Source organism: Salmo trutta, chromosome 21 (genome assembly GCF_901001165.1).
Source record: "Salmo trutta chromosome 21, fSalTru1.1, whole genome shotgun sequence".
Taxonomy (NCBI): domain Eukaryota; kingdom Metazoa; phylum Chordata; class Actinopteri; order Salmoniformes; family Salmonidae; genus Salmo; species Salmo trutta.
The window spans coordinates 28,194,125-28,213,387 of NC_042977.1; the positions used below are offsets into that span (position 1 = coordinate 28,194,125).

At 49.7% G+C, this 19,263-nt stretch overlaps 1 protein-coding gene across 5 annotated transcripts in view; it reads left to right on the top strand.

Moving 5' to 3' along the window:
• The window catches only part of LOC115157103 (histone-lysine N-methyltransferase 2C), a 123,197-nt gene that overhangs the window by 80,856 nt on the left and 23,078 nt on the right, over positions 1–19,263 (top strand). For 4 of the 5 annotated variants that reach the window (XM_029705036.1, XM_029705037.1, XM_029705035.1 and 1 more), the window contains 22 exons: positions 4,015–4,121; positions 4,236–4,310; positions 4,728–4,940; positions 5,483–5,605; positions 6,018–6,143; positions 6,365–6,495; positions 7,884–8,097; positions 8,229–8,321; positions 8,560–8,607; positions 9,596–9,742; positions 9,890–9,922; positions 10,065–10,181; positions 10,426–10,576; positions 12,442–12,689; positions 12,846–12,919; positions 13,330–13,563; positions 13,818–15,794; positions 16,040–16,350; positions 16,525–18,122; positions 18,291–18,469; positions 18,583–18,646; positions 18,863–19,095. In XM_029705036.1, coding sequence (XP_029560896.1) covers positions 4,015–4,121; positions 4,236–4,310; positions 4,728–4,940; positions 5,483–5,605; positions 6,018–6,143; positions 6,365–6,495; positions 7,884–8,097; positions 8,229–8,321; positions 8,560–8,607; positions 9,596–9,742; positions 9,890–9,922; positions 10,065–10,181; positions 10,426–10,576; positions 12,442–12,689; positions 12,846–12,919; positions 13,330–13,563; positions 13,818–15,794; positions 16,040–16,350; positions 16,525–18,122; positions 18,291–18,469; positions 18,583–18,646; positions 18,863–19,095 — 6,496 coding nt within the window. The remainder of the gene's footprint in view (positions 1–4,014; positions 4,122–4,235; positions 4,311–4,727; positions 4,941–5,482; positions 5,606–6,017; positions 6,144–6,364; positions 6,496–7,883; positions 8,098–8,228; positions 8,322–8,559; positions 8,608–9,595; positions 9,743–9,889; positions 9,923–10,064; positions 10,182–10,425; positions 10,577–12,441; positions 12,690–12,845; positions 12,920–13,329; positions 13,564–13,817; positions 15,795–16,039; positions 16,351–16,524; positions 18,123–18,290; positions 18,470–18,582; positions 18,647–18,862; positions 19,096–19,263) is intronic. The other variant, XM_029705038.1, reaches the window with a different exon arrangement.

A 19,263-nucleotide genomic window follows, 5' to 3' on the forward strand; every position in this document is an offset into this window, starting at 1 on the left:
CCCTTAACCCCAACCCCCTTCCTCCCCTGCCCCTTTATGGCACCGTTAACCCCAACCCACTACTCCCCCTGCCCCTTTATGGTACTCTTAACCCCAACCCACTACTCCCCCTGCCCCTTTATGGTACCCTTAACCCCAACCCCCTTCCTCCCCTGCCCCTTTATGGTACCCTTAACCCCAACCCCCTTCCTCCCCTGCCCCTTTATGGTACCCTTAACCCCAACCCACTACTCCCCTGCCCCTTTATGGTACCCTTAACCCCAACCCCCTTCTCCTCCTGTCCCTTTATGGTACCCTTAACCCCAACCCCCTTCTCTCCCTGCCCCTTTATGGTACCCTTAACCCCAACCCCCTTCTCTCCCTGCCCCTTTATGGTACCCTTAACCCCAACCCCCTTCTCTCCCTGCCCCTTTATGGTACCCTTAACCCCAACCCCCTTCTCCCCCTGCCCCTTTATGGTACCCTTAACCCCAACCCACTACTCCCCTGCCCCTTTATGGTACCCTTAACCCCAACCCCCTTCTCTCCCTGCCCCTTTATGGTACCCTTAACCCCAACCCCCTTCTCTCCCTGCCCCTTTATGGTACCCTTAACCCCAACCCCCTTCTCCTCCTGTCCCTTTATGGTACCCTTAACCCCAACCCCCTTCTCTCCCTGCCCCTTTATGGTACCCTTAACCCCAACCCCCTTCTAGCCCTGCCCCTTTATGGTACTCTTAACCCCAACCCCCTTCTCCTCCTGCCCCTTTATGGTACTCTTAACCCCAACCCACTACTCCCCCTGCCCCTTTATGGTACCCTTAACCCCAACCCCCTTCTAGCCCTGCCCCTTTATGGTACCCTTAACCCCAACCCCCTTCCTCCCCTGCCCCTTTATGGTACCGTTAACCCCAACCCCCTTCTCCCCTGCCCCTTTATGGTACCCTTAACCCCAACCCCCTTCCTCCCCTGCCCCTTTATGGTACCGTTAACCCCAACCCACTACTCCCCCTGCCCCTTTATGGTACCCTTAACCCCAACCCCCTTCTAGCCCTGCCCCTTTATGGTACCCTTAACCCCAACCCCCTTCCTCCCTTGCCCCTTTATGGTACCCTTAACCCCAACCCCCTTCCTCCCTTGCCCCTTTATGGTACCCTTAACCCCAACCCCCTTCTCTCCCTGCCCCTTTATGGTACCCTTAACCCCAACCCCCTTCCTCCCTTGCCCCTTTATGGTACCCTTAACCCCAACCCCCTTCTAGCCCTGCCCCTTTATGGTACCCTTAACCCCAACCCCCTTCCTCCCTTGCCCCTTTATGGTACCCTTAACCCCAACCCCCTTCCTCCCTTGCCCCTTTATGGTACCCTTAACCCCAACCCCCTTCTCTCCCTGCCCCTTTATGGTACCCTTAACCCCAACCCCCTTCCTCCCTTGCCCCTTTATGGTACCCTTAACCCCAACCCCCTTCCTCCCTTGCCCCTTTATGGTACCCTTAACCCCAACCCCCTTCTAGCCCTGCCCCTTTATGGTACCCTTAACCCCAACCCACTACTCCCCCTGCCCCTTTATGGTACCCTTAACCCCAACCCACTACTCCCCCTGCCCCTTTATGGTACCCTTAACCCCAACCCCCTTCCTCCCTTGCCCCTTTATGGTACCCTTAACCCCAACCCACTACTCCCCCTGCCCCTTTATGGTACCCTTAACCCCAACCCCCTACTCTCCCTGCCCCTTTATGGTACCCTTAACCCCAACCCCCTTCCTCCCTTGCCCCTTTATGGTACCCTTAACCCCAACCCCCTTCCTCCCTTGCCCCTTTATGGTACCCTTAACCCCAACCCCCTTCTCTCCCTGCCCCTTTATGGTACCCTTAACCCCAACCCCCTTCCTCCCTTGCCCCTTTATGGTACCCTTAACCCCAACCCCCTTCCTCCCTTGCCCCTTTATGGTACCCTTAACCCCAACCCCCTTCTAGCCCTGCCCCTTTATGGTACCCTTAACCCCAACCCCCTTCTAGCCCTGCCCCTTTATGGTACCCTTAACCCCAACCCACTACTCCCCCTGCCCCTTTATGGTACCCTTAACCCCAACCCACTACTCCCCCTGCCCCTTTATGGTACCCTTAACCCCAACCCCCTTCCTCCCTTGCCCCTTTATGGTACCCTTAACCCCAACCCACTACTCCCCCTGCCCCTTTATGGTACCCTTAACCCCAACCCCCTTCTCTCCCTGCCCCTTTATGGTACCCTTAACCCCAACCCCCTTCCTCCCTTGCCCCTTTATGGTACCCTTAACCCCAACCCCCTTCCTCCCTTGCCCCTTTATGGTACCCTTAACCCCAACCCCCTTCTCTCCCTGCCCCTTTATGGTACCCTTAACCCCAACCCCCTTCCTCCCTTGCCCCTTTATGGTACCCTTAACCCCAACCCCCTTCCTCCCCTGCCCCTTTATGGTACCCTTAACCCCAACCCCCTTCTAGCCCTGCCCCTTTATGGTACCCTTAACCCCAACCCACTACTCCCCCTGCCCCTTTATGGTACCCTTAACCCCAACCCCCTTCTAGCCCTGCCCCTTTATGGTACCCTTAACCCCAACCCCCTTCCTCCCTTGCCCCTTTATGGTACCCTTAACCCCAACCCACTACTCCCCCTGCCCCTTTATGGTACCCTTAACCCCAACCCACTACTCCCCCTGCCCCTTTATGGTACCCTTAACCCCAACCCCCTTCTAGCCCTGCCCCTTTATGGTACCCTTAACCCCAACCCCCTTCCTCCCTTGCCCCTTTATGGTACCCTTAACCCCAACCCACTACTCCCCCTGCCCCTTTATGGTACCCTTAACCCCAACCCACTACTCCCCCTGCCCCTTTATGGTACCCTTAACCCCAACCCCCTTCTAGCCCTGCCCCTTTATGGTACCCTTAACCCCAACCCCCTTCCTCCCTTGCCCCTTTATGGTACCCTTAACCCCAACCCACTACTCCCCCTGCCCCTTTATGGTACCCTTAACCCCAACCCACTACTCCCCCTGCCCCTTTATGGTACCCTTAACCCCAACCCCCTTCCTCCCTTGCCCCTTTATGGTACCCTTAACCCCAACCCACTACTCCCCCTGCCCCTTTATGGTACCCTTAACCCCAACCCACTACTCCCCCTGCCCCTTTATGGTACCCTTAACCCCAACCCCCTTCCTCCCCTGCCCCTTTATGGTACCCTTAACCCCAACCCCCTTCTAGCCCTGCCCCTTTATGGTACCCTTAACCCCAACCCACTACTCCCCCTGCCCCTTTATGGTACCCTTAACCCCAACCCACTACTCCCCTGCCCCTTTATGGTACCCTTAACCCCAACCCACTACTCCCCCTGCCCCTTTATGGTACCCTTAACCCCAACCCCCTACTCCCCCTGCCCCTTTATGGTACCCTTAACCCCAACCCACTACTCCCCCTGCCCCTTTATGGTACCCTTAACCCCAACCCCCTACTCTCCCTGCCCCTTTATGGTACCCTTAACCCCAACCCACTACTCCCCCTGCCCCTTTATGGTACCCTTAACCCCAACCCACTACTCTCCCTGCCCCTTTATGGTACCCTTAACCCCAACCCACTACTCTCCCTGCCCCTTTATGGTACCCTTAACCCCAACCCCCTTCCTCCCCTGCCCCTTTATGGTACCCTTAACCCCAACCCCCTTCCTCCCCAGCCCCTTTATGGTACCCTTAACCCCAACCCCCTTCCTCCCCTGCCCCTTTATGGTACCCTTAACCCCAACCCACTACTCCCCCTGCCCCTTTATGGTACCCTTAACCCCAACCCCCTTCTCTCCCTGCCCCTTTATGGTACCCTTAACCCCAACCCCCTTCTAGCCCTGCCCCTTTATGGTACCCTTAACCCCAACCCACTACTCCCCTGCCCCTTTATGGCACCGTTAACCCCAACCCACTACTCCCCCTGCCCCTTTATGGTACTCTTAACCCCAACCCCGTTGTCCCTCTGTCGTAACCCCAACCTCTTCTCCCTCTTCTTCCTCTCCCATAGATGGATCCATGGTTCCTGCCAGGGTCTCCATTCGGAAGAGGACGTGGAGAAAGCAGCAGACAGCAGCTTTGACTGCACCATGTGCCGTGTCCACAAGACCTCCAAGGGTAAGGACTACTACCTACAGTATAGCCTTCTGATACCTTGCTACTGTATCTGAGCCTTGCAGGCTGCAGCCAATTAATCATTGGCTTTTGTGTGCATCTTCACTGCATCAACAGCACTAGTGTCCAAGGCCAGAGACTCCATTGAGCCGGCAGTTATGACGCAAGTTGTCACAAAGGCTAAAGAAATGGGTAAGAAGAACATACGTCTGTCTGCCTTTTGTATTTTTAGGTATTTATTCTAGATATTTCTTGTCGATTGAGAGATATCTTCATCTCAGAGTGTCCTTTTAACTCTTCAACTTAAAGGAAAACTCCACCCAAAAACGATCTTTTGGAATTTGTTTCATTAGTCCGTTGTTGACATAGACCCAACATATTTTGCTTGTCAGCAATCAAGTTTTCAAGATATGTAACTTTCAAAATACAGAAATCATCCCTGTATGATGCAAACACAGCATCATATGATGCAAAGGTTACATATCTTGAAAACTACTTTCAATTAACTTGGACAATCCAGTACATTCCTTCATTCCAGTTAATCTAGGGCAATCAGACATTACCATAACCGTGTGTGTGTGTGTGTGTGTGTGTGCTTGTGTCTTTCAGACTTGGCGAGGACTTACACTCAGGACGGCGTGTGTCTGACGGAGTCGGGCCGGTGTCAGCTGCAGAGCCTGTCGGCCCCTGCGTCGCGGCGTAGGAAACCCAAGCCCAAGCTGAAGCTGAAGATCATCAACCAGAATAGTGTAGCAGTGCTGCAGGCCCCCCTGGACCTGCTGTCAGAACACTTCCGGGACGAGGACATGGAGGACCACAGAGGTGCCTGACTTTATTGATTTTCTTTCACAATAGTTTCATGGATCTTACCCCCAGCTCAGAATACAGCAAAAACAAAACAATAAATAAGGCACTTTTACAAAACATATGCAGTTTAGACATTTTCATTGATTGTCTTGAATGTAACCAGAGGTGTCTGACTTTAAATACAACAAGCTTGTCAGAAAACACCATGGACCAGTTTCCTGTACACAGATTAACACTAGTCCTGGATTAACAAGCACCTTTCCTCTGAAATGGCAATAGTCCTTCACATTCTCAAATTCACATGACTCTTGACAGCAGACAAATAGGTGGTGGGGTAGAGTTGGGGGTGCACTTAATTATGAGGTAAATTCCCAAAATGGAAAAATCCAGAAGTTCAATTAGGTTAATCTGTTGAAGATGACTGGAGTTGAAATTGAATTGACCCTGGGTGCTGTTGTTTGGGGCCAGGGGGGGGTCTGTTGGTCCAGTCTGCAGACTGCTGGGTACTGCCCCTTGTCTGTCTGCTCATCACCTCTCACTCATTCACTCACTCGCAGAGACAGACCTCTCTCTGGACTGCGAGGGGAAGTCTGACTCAAGCCCGGAGCGAGAGCCAGCAGAAGACAAGTCCAAGGGGGCCGACGACAGCAAGAAGAGGAAGAGGAAGCCGTACCGGCCGGGTAGGGCACCTGATTGGAGGAGACAGCTCCTCTGGAGCGTGAAATGGTGCTGTACGTGCCGCACGGCTAGCCAAGCTCAGGGATGACAAGACAAGGCCTTTAGTTGCAAAGAAAGAAAGAGGGCTCATTCCGGGGGTTATAAATGGTATTTTCTGTAGTCTGGATTAGATGTTTCCCTATCTAGTGAAAAGCATTGCGCCGTGCTTTATTAAAACACCAAGAAAAAGACCCACGTGTTTGTTGTCCTCCCTAGCATTCTAATTAAAGTTCCCTATGACAATTTGGATTTTTTTACTTGCTAGGAACCATCAATCGTATCTCCCCCAATTTGTTTAAGCTTTTCACTGAACAGTTGGAGAGTATGGAGTGATTGTTAGTTGTGTTGGTTCATTGTTGAATATCTCTTTCTCAGGCATCGGTGGCTTCATGGTGCGCCAGAGGAGCCGTCCAGGTCAGGGCCCAGGCAAGGCCAAACGATCCCTGAGCAGGAAGGATTCCTCTGGCTCTGTTTCTGAACCCCCCACAGGAAAGGAGGAGGGTCAGTTCTCACACAGCCCATCTACCCAAGTCCAATGCATCTTCAATTGCTTTTGCCTGAATATCCTATTTCTACCTCTGCTGTACAAAGCGGAAAATGACTCCTGTTTTAATCATTGGTGCTAGTGATTTTTGTTTTCTTGTAGAATACATAAACCTAATAAACAGATTCTATATTTTTAAGGACAAGATTCTGAACCAAATGTTCTGCCCCTACTGCAGGCTGGGGAGAGGTGCTGCCTGACACCCCTTTGGATGAGACTCCCCCTGGGCTGGAGGCCCCAGAGAAGATCAAGAAACGCTACAGGAAGAAGAAAACCAAGCTAGAGGAGGCCTTTCCCACCTACCTGCAGGTCAGTCCCACATCTACATTATGTGTCTGACATTTGTCTCAGGGTTTATGTGATTTGGAAGATGTCTTGTTGTTTTTAGAACTGAGGGAATATGTGCAGCCATGATTTCCTGGCATAATTATAACGTTACAATCAGGCAACACAGCAATTTGGTAGGAAAAGTGTTTGGAGTAGAGGCTGTCTTGCTGCAAAAAACATCTTAGGATCCTCCATATGCAGATAAATAATTGTCTGAATAAGCTGCCAATCCAAATGTCACCCATTTTCTGTATTTAAAAATCGAGGCAACCATTCATAGATGCAGTAGCACCCTGACAGCCTGGAACGTCATGTTGCATTTACATAAAAAGTAGTTATCTCACCCAATGGGAGGCCTGAGAATACAGATAATACTCGGCATACTGCCTGGCAATAACTTAAAGATGAACCATTGGAGACGGCAGCCCGTCTTTGTGCTTTCTTAAAGTAGGAGAGAATGCCTACAGGCGCTACCCTGAGTGGATAGCTTTACATCCTCCACACTCTTCCTCTCCAAATGACCTCGGTTTGGGTTGGGAATCGATGTATTACGTCTACTTAAATGTTTTGTTATTTAGCAGACAGTCTTATCCAGAGTGACTTACAATTAGTGCATTCGTCTTAAGACGACAACATATCACAAACGTATCAAGGACCTTTTCCCTCAAGTATTAATCAGCGAAGTCAGTGCTAGTAGGAAAGGTAAGTGCCATTTGTTGGGGAGTGGGGGTGGTTGGGGAGGGAAGGCGTTAGAGGAACTCACGGAGCCCCCATCTCTCTCTCCCTCACTCTCTATCTCTCTCCCTCCCTTCCTCTCTCGTCTCAAACCCTGAGCTCTATGTCACCTTGTGTTGGCCCGAAACAGATGAGATGTGAGGAGGTGCATTAAGCCATGGGCATCTGTCACTGCTGGTCTGTACTCCACAGCAGGAGGGCCAGGCCCAGAGACCAAGTAAAACCTAAAGGGTCCCGACACCCAACACAGAGGAGCACATTGGATTAATTATTTAAATGGTAAGCTAGGCTTTTAATGTCCCAGCACAGTGGTTTGGCTGCAGCAGTCATGTGTCCATCCGCTGGAGAGATAAGACATTGCTGATGGGGAGATAGCGACGTGGATCCATCTACACTGGTAGAGAGAGAGAGAGTCCACTGACACGACTAGTGGCAAAAGCAGCAGAAGTGTTTGCCTCAATGCGTCTCCTTGTCAACTTTGTTCTGCATAGCATATTAAAAAAAGAAGAAATAAAAACAGAAGGGATGGATCATGTTTCTGTGCCTCTTGATAAAAGGTGGGAGATATCAAAGGTTGACAGTTATCCTGAAGTATGGTGGGTCTATGGAGAATTGACCCATGTTGTGTTGTCTAGGAGGCTTTCTTCGGTAAGGACCTGCTGGATAAGAGCAAGCAGAGCAGGCAGCAGGCGGTGGAGTCTGGCCTAATGGAGGAGGGCCATACAAGGGCCGGAGCCGGGCCCCAGAGGGACAGGAAGCAACCCACCACCAGCTTCCTGGACCCCTCCTCGGACCCCCTCCTCAGTGTGACCTCGGGCACGTCCAGACCCACCAGACCACCAGGACCTCGTATGTACTACACAGATACACATAGAGACACAGACACTCACACACACACATCCTCGCACGCTCACGCACACACGCACTCTTGTCCATTGATCCATGCTGTGGTTCCTGACTGTCTGTCTTCTCATCCACAGAGCCCTCTGAAGAACCTCTAGTGGATCTGTCTGAGGTTCTCAACACGGATGCAGATCTCCTGGGAATGCTGGGGAAACAGACAGGTGACTCTGGTATGTCACTGATCTCTGAGGCTGTCATAGTGGGAGGAGTTTACTGCCAGCCTGGGATGTCTTGCTGTCTGTGTTTTCAAAATGTCACTTTCTCTTGTCACATACTTTTCATCATTATTTTATTTGACGTTGTTTCAGGTGTGTTTTGTGCGTTTCTTTCCAGTTTGGTTTCCTTGCTCTGTCTCCACTCTGTTTTATTCACTCATCTTGTGTCTTGATTTGGGTTCTGTTTCTGTAGGTGTTGATTTTTTCCATTTCCAGGTTGACACCTCACCTCCTCCTTTTGGTAAGGGCTCCATGGCATTAGTAGCAATAGTACATTCGCATTCATTTACCATGTCTGTGGCAAGTTTTTTAATTAGGTTGACTTCATCGCTCAAGTCTAGGAAGTGAGGACGTGTGAGTGTATGCGTCCGCACATTGGGGTGTGAGAGTGCTTCTTTGTGCTAATCTTTACATGCATGCTCTCATGTGGTCAACAATAGTCTCTCACATATAAAAGGTGTCCCCATCCTTTGTTTGGTTTTTGGTTCAGTTTGTGACATTCAGGGCAAGCCGACTTTAGAAACGTGAGAGTGATTCAGATTCTCACTGAAACAATCGGTCAAGGACGGGCTCTCTATTCAAACTCAGAACATGAACAATTTAGAGGCAAACGATTTAGAGAGAATGAGAGGCCTTGGTGAGTGGCCTTCAATATAGTGATGACACCGAAGGTCTCAGACTCTCTCCTCCCTGCTCTGTGATTGGTGGAAAATGGCTTAGCAACTCCACTGAGGCCAATATGCTTCCTTTGTTCTTTCTCAGTAAATACTTAGATTCACCCAGTATTTATTTGATTAAATAAAAAGTATTGGTATCTCAGTTTGCAGCAGTCGTCCTGATGTTGATAGATAGATGGATGGATAGATAGTTGTCATGTGTTTTTAGAGGATAGTAGAGATTGTGTTGAGATTCAGAGATTCATCTCAAAGGATAGCCTTCATGAGTAATCCTGCTAAGCTAGCACCGTTATCATCTTTATTTAATTTCCACACAATGCAGATATTCCCCTTATTTTATTCAAACGAGATTCAAAGTTTATTAGCGAGATAAAGTTCTAATTAAAATTGCTGAAGGATACATGTTTTAATCTACATTATATAGAGAATAATCACAGATTGATTGCAGTAAGCTTTGAAGTCCATCTACCATGCATAGTTGTTAGTGTGTATCTTTGCTAACACGTGTGTTATTCAATGTGTGTTTTGTATATGTCTGTGTGTGTTTCCTAGCTGGTCTGGACATTGGGCCCATGACAGACAGCTCCCCAGCGCAGTCTCAGTCCGGCCGGAGGCCACTCCGTACGCTCCCAGATGAACATCTGGACGGGATCCTCAGTCCAGAGCTGGAAATGGCTGACGGTCTGGAGATGGCTGACGGTCAGTAAGGGGCCTGGTGGTCAACACCAGGTCTTGTGCTGACATCTGTTTTTCAGAACCTACATAGACTCTTCACTTCTTGGTATAGCTCTGATCACTGAGTATCCATTTACTGAGGTAAATAATCTATTTTTCTTCTGGTTTTAGAATCGATTCTCAGCAAACTCTACAAAATACCAGGTTGGTTATTAGTAATCACTATTTTTGTAATCACTCTGTCCGTTCCCGTCCTTCAGAGAACCAGGGTTAAACATAACGGAACATTACTATTATCTGTCTCTATCAGTTTTAACTGTGTTGTCTCTGTTGGTGCCCCCCATAGAGCTGGAGGGGAAGGACGTGGAGGACCTGTTCACTGCCGTCCTGAGCCCCAGCCATCCACCACAGCTGCCTCACCCCCACGGCCCACCTGGAGCCAGCCTGACACACCCTCATGCAGGTATGATACCTATATTGATCCTGTAGCAGTTACTGGCAGTCTTTCGCTCTTATCTGAATATTTTATCAGACCTATGTGACCAGCTGGGTCTTCAGTGTACCACAAGACAGCCCACTGAGATAAAGGCTATGCATTAGCTCTGAGAGCCAATGCAAGTATTCAGGTCTCAGGTGAGGTCGCTTGTCACGTGAGCATGGTTTGTCCAAAGTAATGCATTGATATAATAATTTGTTTTTCCATACAGGGAATGCCATGTTTCCACGGATGCCAATGATAAACGGGCTGATGGGACCTAACCAACGATTCCCTCTGAATCCGTCCCATCCCGGAGCAGAACCATGTATCCCAGATAACTTCTCCCCCCTCCACCGCATGCCTTTCACTGACAATCCAAGGTACTAACTGCAAAACTTAATGAATGCTATGTCATACATGCCTGATAGTATTTGAATGTATCTGCCTAACATTTACATTTTAGTCATTTAGCAGACGCTCTTATCCAGAGCAACTTACAGTTAGTGCATTCATCTTTAGATAGCTAGGTGGGACAACCACATATCTCAGTCATAGTAAGTACATAGTAAGTAGCATAACTACACGATTCAAACACATCAAATTGCAAGCATTGCCTGTGACTCAGTTACTGGAGGAAGCTTGTGGTCTACCAAACAATGAAAATGATAACTACATCTTCTTTTGTACAGTACCAGTCAATAGTTTGGACACACCTACTCATTCAAGGGTTTTTCATTATTTCTACTATTTTCTAGATTGTAGAATAACAGTGAAGACATCAAAACCATGAAATAACACATATGGAATCATGTAGTAAACAAAAAAGTGTTAAACAAATCAAAATATATTTTATATTCTTCAAAGTAGCCACCCTTTGCCTTGATGACAGCTACTGTATGCACACTCTTGGCATTTTCTCAACCAGCTTCATGAGGAATGCTTTTCCAACAGCCTTGAAGGAGTTCCCACATATGCTGAGCACTTGTTGGCTGCTTTTCCTTCACTCTGCGGTCCAACTCATCCCAAACCATCTCAAATGGGTTGAGGTCGGGTGATTGTGGAGGCCAGGTCACTCTCCTTATTGGTCAAATAGCCCTTACACAGCCTGGAGGTGCGTTTTGGGTCATTGTCCTGTTGAAAAACAAATGATAGTCCCACTAAGCGCAAACCAGATGGGATGGCATATCGCTGCAGAATGCTGTGGTAGCCATGCTGGTTAAGTGTGCCTTGAATTCTACAGAAAACACAGACGGTTTCAGTTCCTCCATGCTTTACGGTGGGAAATACACATGCGGAGATCATCCGTTTACCCACACCGCGTCTCACAAAGACACGCCGGATGGAATCAAAAATCTCACATTTGGACTCATCAGACCAAAGGACACATTTCCACCGATCTAATGTCCTTTGCTAGTGTTTCTTGGCCCAAGCAAGTCTCTTCTTCTTATTGGTGTCATTTAGTAGTGGTTTCTTTGCAGCAATCGACCACGAAGGCCTGATTCACACAGACATCTCAACATCAACTGTTCAGAGGAGAGTCTGTTACTTGAAATCTGTGAAGCATTTATTTATGGTGCAATCTGAGGCTGGTAACTCTAATGAACTTATCCTCTGCAGCAGAGGTAACTCTGGGTCTTCCTTTCCTGTGGCGGTCCTCATGAGAGCCATTTTCATCATAGCGCTTGATGGTTTTTGCGACTGCACTTGAAGAAACTTTCAAAGTTCTTGACATTTTCCGCATTGACTGACCTTCATGTCTTAAAGTTATTATGGACTTTCGTTTCTCTTTGCTTATTTGAGCTGTTCTTGTCGTAATATAGTCTTTTACCAAATAGGGCTATCTTCTGTATACCATCCCTACCTTTTCACAACCCAACTGATTGGCTCAAACGCATTAAGAAGAAAGAAATTCCACAAGTTAACTTTTAACAAGGCACACCTGTTAATTGAAATGCATTCCAGGTGACTACCTCATGAAGCTAGTTGAGAGAATGCCAAGAGTGTGCAAAGCTATCATCTAGGCAAAGGATGGCTACTTTGAAGAATCTCAAATCTAAAATATATTTAGTGTAACAATTTTTTGGTTACGACATGATTCCATATGTTTTATTTAATAGTTTTGATGTCTTCACTATTATTCTACAATGTAAAAATAAAGAAAAACCCTTGAATGAGTTGGTGTGTCCAAACTTTTGACTGGTACTGTTATATTTTTCAAATCCGTGTTCTTGTGTCCTTCCTACAGGGACAGAAAGTTTAATCAGATGGCCAGAGAGGCAGTGGGTTCGTGGCAGGGGGGTCCTGGTCCTGTCCTCGGTGGCCCAGGCACCACCCCTCTTCCTGGGGCTGAGGGGGGCGAGGCCGAGGCCATGTCCAACGCCCAGAGGAGCACACTGAAGTGGGAGAAGGAGGAGACTCTGGGGGAGCTAGCCACTGTGGCCCCTGTCCTCTACACCAATGTCAACTTCCCCAGCCTCAAGGATGAGTTCCCAGGTGTGTGTGTCCCAGTCACATGTTTGTGCATATCCAGCCATTACCATGACTTCATTTACAATTGAAGATGGTATCAGAATTGAAGACGATATCAGATGTCCTTCTTGAGCTGGAGCATGTTGTTGGTCTAATATAAAAAAAATATTGTCACTTTAGACTGGTCTACAAGAGTCAAACAGATTGCAAAGCTCTGGAGGAAAGCAAGTTCGCAAGACAGGGCCCCGTATGTGGTAAGATGCCTTTCATTCTGCTTAGATTACATTGTCCCCAGTAGACATCCATTGGAAATGTGAGAATCCCAAATAATTTAGTCTGATCCGGTATTTTTAATGAGTCAGACTAAAAGTGTTAAATCATTTTTGTTGCCAGTGCTATTTCAAATCCAGCCGTTCACAGATGACCCTATTAACAGAAGAACCACAGTTCTCAGCGTTAACCTCACACAGAACCTGTAATTACGTTCAGAAGAAGTAATTTTATCTGGCAGAGGCCATGTTTTAAGGACATGCACTTGATAAAAAATTCTACTGAAAAAAACTAACTAGTAATAGTCTCCTAAGGTTTCCATGGCACCAACTGAAATTATTTATTCTGTTTGTGTCTGCACGCGTGTGTGTCTGCGACTGATTTTGCTCTGCAGCAAAAAGCGAGGGACAACCGGGCTGCTCTGCGCATCAACAAGGTTCAGATGTCCAACGAGAGTCTGAAGAGGCAGCAGTCGCAGCAGCTGCCGCTGTCCCAGCAGCCTCCCGCCTCACTGCAGCCCCCCGACGAGGTGTTTGACCCCAACATACCGCTAGACACAGACTTGCTCTTTAAGGACCCTTTGAAACCCAAAGAGTCAGAGCATGAGCAAGAGTGGAAGTTTAGACAGGTAAGGTTGTATTCAGAGAGGTGAGGTAATATTGTGTGCAGGCAGGTTAGTATGCTAGTGTGTGTGAGATGCAACCAGTTCAGATGCAGTTCAGGAAGTCTTCTCTCCCCTCCAAAAAACCCCAAAACAGTAGTTAAATAGTCTCCTTTTTGGTATTTTGGGATTTAGGGTGCTAAGCAAACATGCATTGCTTGTTCAGGTTACTATTTGAAAGACTAAACATGTTTTGCCCTTTCATCCTCTTCCTACAACAGCAAATGAGACAGAAAAGCAGGCAGCAAGCCAAGATCGAAGCCACCCAGAAGCTGGAGCAGGTGAAGAACGAGCAGCTGCAGCAGCAGCAACAGCAGTCAGGCAGCCAGTCTGAGGGAGACGGTAACAACAGCGGCAACCAGAGTCCTTCCTCCCAGCACGGCAGCAACGGCAGCATGTCCCCCATGCAGCACAGCACCGGGGGGAAAGAGGGCTTCATCCATCGCCAACTCCCAGGGACGCCCACCTCGGGGCCCCCTGAAGATGTGTTCCTGCGGCCTCCTCCTCCCCCTCCTTCAGGGGGGTCCTCTCAGCCCCAGTCCCCCCAGGTGTTCTCCCCTGGCTCATCCAGCTCCAGACCCTCCTCTCCCTGGGACCCCTATGCCAAGATGGTAGGGACCCCCAGACCTCCAACTCTGGGGCCCAGCGCGTGTCGCAGGATGTCCATGGAGTCTGGCAAGTCTCCCACCTCTCTGATGGAGCAACAGGACAGAGGGAGGCTCACATCTCCGGCTCATGAGGCTTTTGGCTCCCCCACGTCTATGAGTAGGGAGATGGATCCCTATGCCAAGCCCCCTGACACCCCCAGGCCTGTTGCTGGGGACATTGACCCCTTCCTGAAGCCTATGTGCCCACCCAGAGTCAACCAGGGTCCCCAGGGAAGGCCCCTGATAGGCTCTCCAGTGCGTGGAGACCCTTACTCTAGACCCATGATCCGCCAAGAGGCCTATCAACGGATGGCTCAGAACAGGATGATCCTGTCAGACCCTTACTCCAGACCTCTGTTAGCTCCCATCCCGGGGAGCAATGAGCAGGGCTCAGTCCCTCAGTCTTTGTTCAAGACCCCCATGCCTCCACCCCAGGCCCAGGACCCCTTCAACAGACCAATGCCTCATCCCCCAGACCGGTTCTCTCAGCAGGGAGACCCCTACGCTCAGGCCCCTCTGACCCCTCGACCTCATGATAGCTTCACCAGTCCACCGAGGATGGCCCAGCACCATACCCAGGGCCACCCCTTCCCCCAGCCCGGCCCAATGGCACAGTTACCCAACCGAAGCCCTTACGCCCATGCTCCCTCTACTCCAAGGCCCGACCACTTCACATATGACCCTTTTGCCCAACCCCCAGGACCCTCATCAGACCCCTATGCTCAGATGCCAGGTACCCCTAGACCTATGAATGACCTTATCAGCCAACTTCCTGGAAACAGACCATTCTTTGAGTCCGGCTATGCTCGACCTCCAGGCACTCCTCGTCCAAACGACAACTACAGCCAACCCTCTGACCCTTATTCCCAGCAGCCCAACACCCCTCGCCCTGGTATGAACCATTTCCACCACCCTCACCCACACCCCCAGCCCCCCGGTCAGAGGATGTCCCCCGGGCACTCCATGGATCCCTACACACAGCAACCTGGTACCCCTCGGCCCCCCAGGTTCTCAAAGTCCCCAGGCAGCCAGAGGTTAGCCCCCATAGATCCCTACGCTAGTCAACCTGGAACACCCAGGCCTTTGAGCAGTGACATGTTCTCCCAGACCCCCAGGTCCATGCTGAATGACCCGTACGCCCAGGCTCCAAGCACCCCGCAGCCAGGGATGGGGACTGACAGGCTGAGCAGACTGCAGGGGCAGAGGCCTGGTCCCATGGGGAACCAGGATCCCTTCTCCCCTCCTCAAAGCGTTAGGCTCCAAGATGCTCCCTTTCCACACCCTGGGTCACAGACACCAAAGCATCACGGTGGGATAGCCGATGAGGGATTTTCTCCGTCGCCGTCCAGACGGCCCAACCAGACGCCTATCCATGATCCTTACGAGCAGGCGCCCATGACCCCACGTCCACAGCCAGCAGACAGACCAGATATGAAGGAGCAGCAAGGCCAGGACCCTGGAGGACAGCTGCAAAACCCCTCCCAGATGCCTGGAACCCCTTCTGAGGTTCAGAGTGTTTCTCTGGCCGACAGTGAGGAGAGACTCAAACAGGTAGGTGGACTGACGCTATTTAAACTGCTCTTATCTTCATTTAAAGTATTATCTTCCAGATAAATTTCACCCGTTTCAGTATTCACTTAAATAAACATTTGTATCCCTTGGCAAGCTTGAAGCCACGGTAATTAATAGCTAATACATTTCTATCACTTTTTTTTCAATCAAATATTCAGTAGAGTTCTGTCATGAAACATTAATTATCTAGTTGGAGGTCTGACAGCTCGTGTTGTTTTATTTAGCGTCAACGCATCCGAGAGCTGATCCTGAAGCAGCAGCAGCAGAGGAGTGCCATCCGCCAGGAGAACACTGGTATCATGGCCCCTGGCCCTGGGACACCTCGACCCTGGCCGCACGAGGGCCACGGACAACAGGGCGAGATGTTCAGCCGGCCCCCTCCACCCTACCCTGGGCCGGGCCCCATGAGTGGACTAATGAGGTTCCCTGGATCTGGACCCTTCCCAGGGGACCAGCGAGGCCCTTTCCCTAATGAGGGCCAGTTCCCCATAGGACAATACTCGGGTGATCCTAATATCAGACATCAGGGGCCAAGGTTTGTAACTGGAATTACTGTCCTTACAGACTTAATAAATAAGACTTTATTTTTTGTGTGACTCATGAATTTCTTAGTCTACGAAAAAACTGAGTCACTCTAGATTGAATGTGTCGGAGGTAACTCGGCACTGGAATATGTGTTGACATTTTTTTATTTCTTTTGATTGCTCAGGTTTGCATTTCCACCTGGTGGGCTGGGACCTCATGGTAGCCAGGAGTTCTTCCCCAGAGGCCCTCAACCCATGCAGGACATCCACCCGGGGATGAGACGCTCCATGTCTGTAGATATGGCCAAGTCCATGGGGGGCAAACCTATGGGGCTACCCCAGCATTTCCCTCCTAGCGGTGTGCCAATGCAACAGCACAACATTATGGGCCAGCCTTTCATCGAGCTGAGACACAGAGCCCCTGACAGCAGGCTTCGTCTCCCTTTCGGGTCCTCTGGCATGCAAGGGAACAACATGGATCCCGACCTCCAACCCCAGAGGCCTCCTGGTTTCATGGGAGGGCCTGAATTCCGGTTGCCTCCAAACCAAGGCCCCAGGATGATGGAGTCAATGGGGGACCAGCAGATGAGCCAAGGCCAGTCTTCCTCCAACATTGAGACCCTCCACCAGCATCAGCAGGCCCAGATGCAAGGGGGAGCCATGCCAAGGCAAGCCCAGCTGATGAGGTCCATGAGCCACCCTGCTTCGAACGAGACCCAGGGTATGTCAGCTCCTTCCATGATGATACCTGGGAAGAGTGATGGTCAGGGAGGAGTCTCCATGGCTAACAACAATGACGGAGTTGACGACAAACTGGACACAGTCGAATCGGCCGTCAAAGACCTGGAAGATGTTGAGGTGAAAGACCTAGTCGATGCCGATCTGGACAACCTAAATCTGGATCCGGAAGAAGACGGCAAAGACCTAGACCTAGAGACCAATGACCTGCACCTGGACGACTTCCTGACGTCGGGGAAGTTCGACATCATTGCGTACACGGACCCCGATCTGGACGACGTCAAGAAGGACTTGTTCAATGAGGAACTGGACCTTAATGACCCCATGGAAGACCACAGCGACCCCTGTGACTTCCAGAAGGCCTTGTCTGAGAAGAGGAGTTCTAGCTGTGGCGGTGCTGCATCTTCCTTCTCCAATTTGACGTCTGGAATGGGGAAGTCAGAGGGAATGGCCGAGAAGACAGATGATGTGAAACAGGAAGTGAGCTGCCGCCAGAGCTCCGCCTCCTCCCTGCCTTCGGAGTATAAGATCAAAATGGAGGACAAAGACAACCTGTCTCAGACGTCCAATGAGAGGACAGAGCAACAAGCAGACGGAAACACTAACAAGCAATCAGGAGTGCTCTCTGCCTCCACGCCAGTACTTTCTAGCTTACTAATCAAGCAGCAACCAGAGGACTCCACCTGTGACAATCAAGGCAGTGGTAACTCTATGACACAGCCAAACCAAGACACTCAGAACAACTCTGGACTTAGTATGGGATCTCAAACCATGGATCCAACTAACAGGGGAGAAGAAGAAGGAGAAGCATCCATGTCTACCTTTGAGATGGACCAGAGTGGGTTGACCCCGGCTCAGCAGGCCCTGTTGGCCCAGACATTGGGCCAGGCGGGGCCAGGGGGGCACAGACCCCTGCTGCTGGAGGAGCAGCCCCTCCTCCTACAGGACCTGCTGGACCAGGAGAGGCAGGAGCAGCAGCAGCAGAGGCAGATGCAGGCCATGATCAGACAACGCTCCTCTAGTGACTCTTTTTTTCCCAACATCGGTAACTAGACATTTTTTGTTTAGGCTAAATGCTTTATGCCAGTTCAAACGAGTTATTCACTTTCACATTTTAAATGAGTAGTAAACAGTATAAATGTCAGTGATATGCATAGAGGAATGTGTCTTTTGTAATGGGCAAGTTGCTGACCGCACTTTTTTTTGTCTGCAGATTTTGACGCCATCACTGACCCTATAATGAAAGCAAAGATGGTCGCTCTGAAAGGCATCAACAAAGTCATGGTTCAAAACAACATGGGGATGACACCAATTGTCATAAACAGGTTTCAACCTGGTCCTGCGGCACCATGTCCTGAAAGCACCCCTGTTCCTCCACAGGCCGTTGGACAGGTAACTGAAACACTTAACCAAGTCAGCTCTCTTAAGTCGTGTTTCACACACCAAGCATACTAGGAAAACACAAATTATAACATCAATTTATTGTGTGTCAATTTCAAAACCAGGATGGCAAGCTGACACCCTCAGTGACAAGGCCCAATCCTCCCAATTTTGGACCAGGTTTTGTCAGTAAGTTCACCTCTGTTAACATTCACAATGGTCAGTAAATGTATCCTTTTGATTTATGAGCCATAGTTCAATAATGGTATAAATCTGTAAAATAAAAAAATTATGTCTCCCCCTTAGATATTTTTGGCTTTATCAGGCTTAGCCCACAATGCTTTTGTAATAAGTATTGTTAATGTACATAAGTACTATGAAAACTCACTCTGTCGCTTCCCTCAGACAATGCTCAGAGGGCTCAGTACGAGGAGTGGCTCCAGGAGACCCAGCAGCTGCTCCAGATGCAGCAGAAGTTTCTGGAGGAGAAGATCGGCGCCCACAGGAAGTCCAAGAAGGCCCTGTGTGCCAAGCAGAGGACGGCCAAGAAGGCTGGAAGGGAGTTCCCTGAGGAGGACGCAGAGCAGCTCAAAAACGTGACGGAGCAGCAGAGTGTAGTGCAGAAACAGCTGGAGCAGGTACGTAATGTCACTTTCTTCATTAGTACTATACCACTGTCTTACCCTAACACTAGGCTATGCCCTCAATTCAACCCTCAAACTGCTCTTGCTTGGAACTAAGTTTTGAGACCAGACCAAAATGTAGACTTTTGTTCCTTCAGTTGACCAAACATCCTTTCAAGGCTC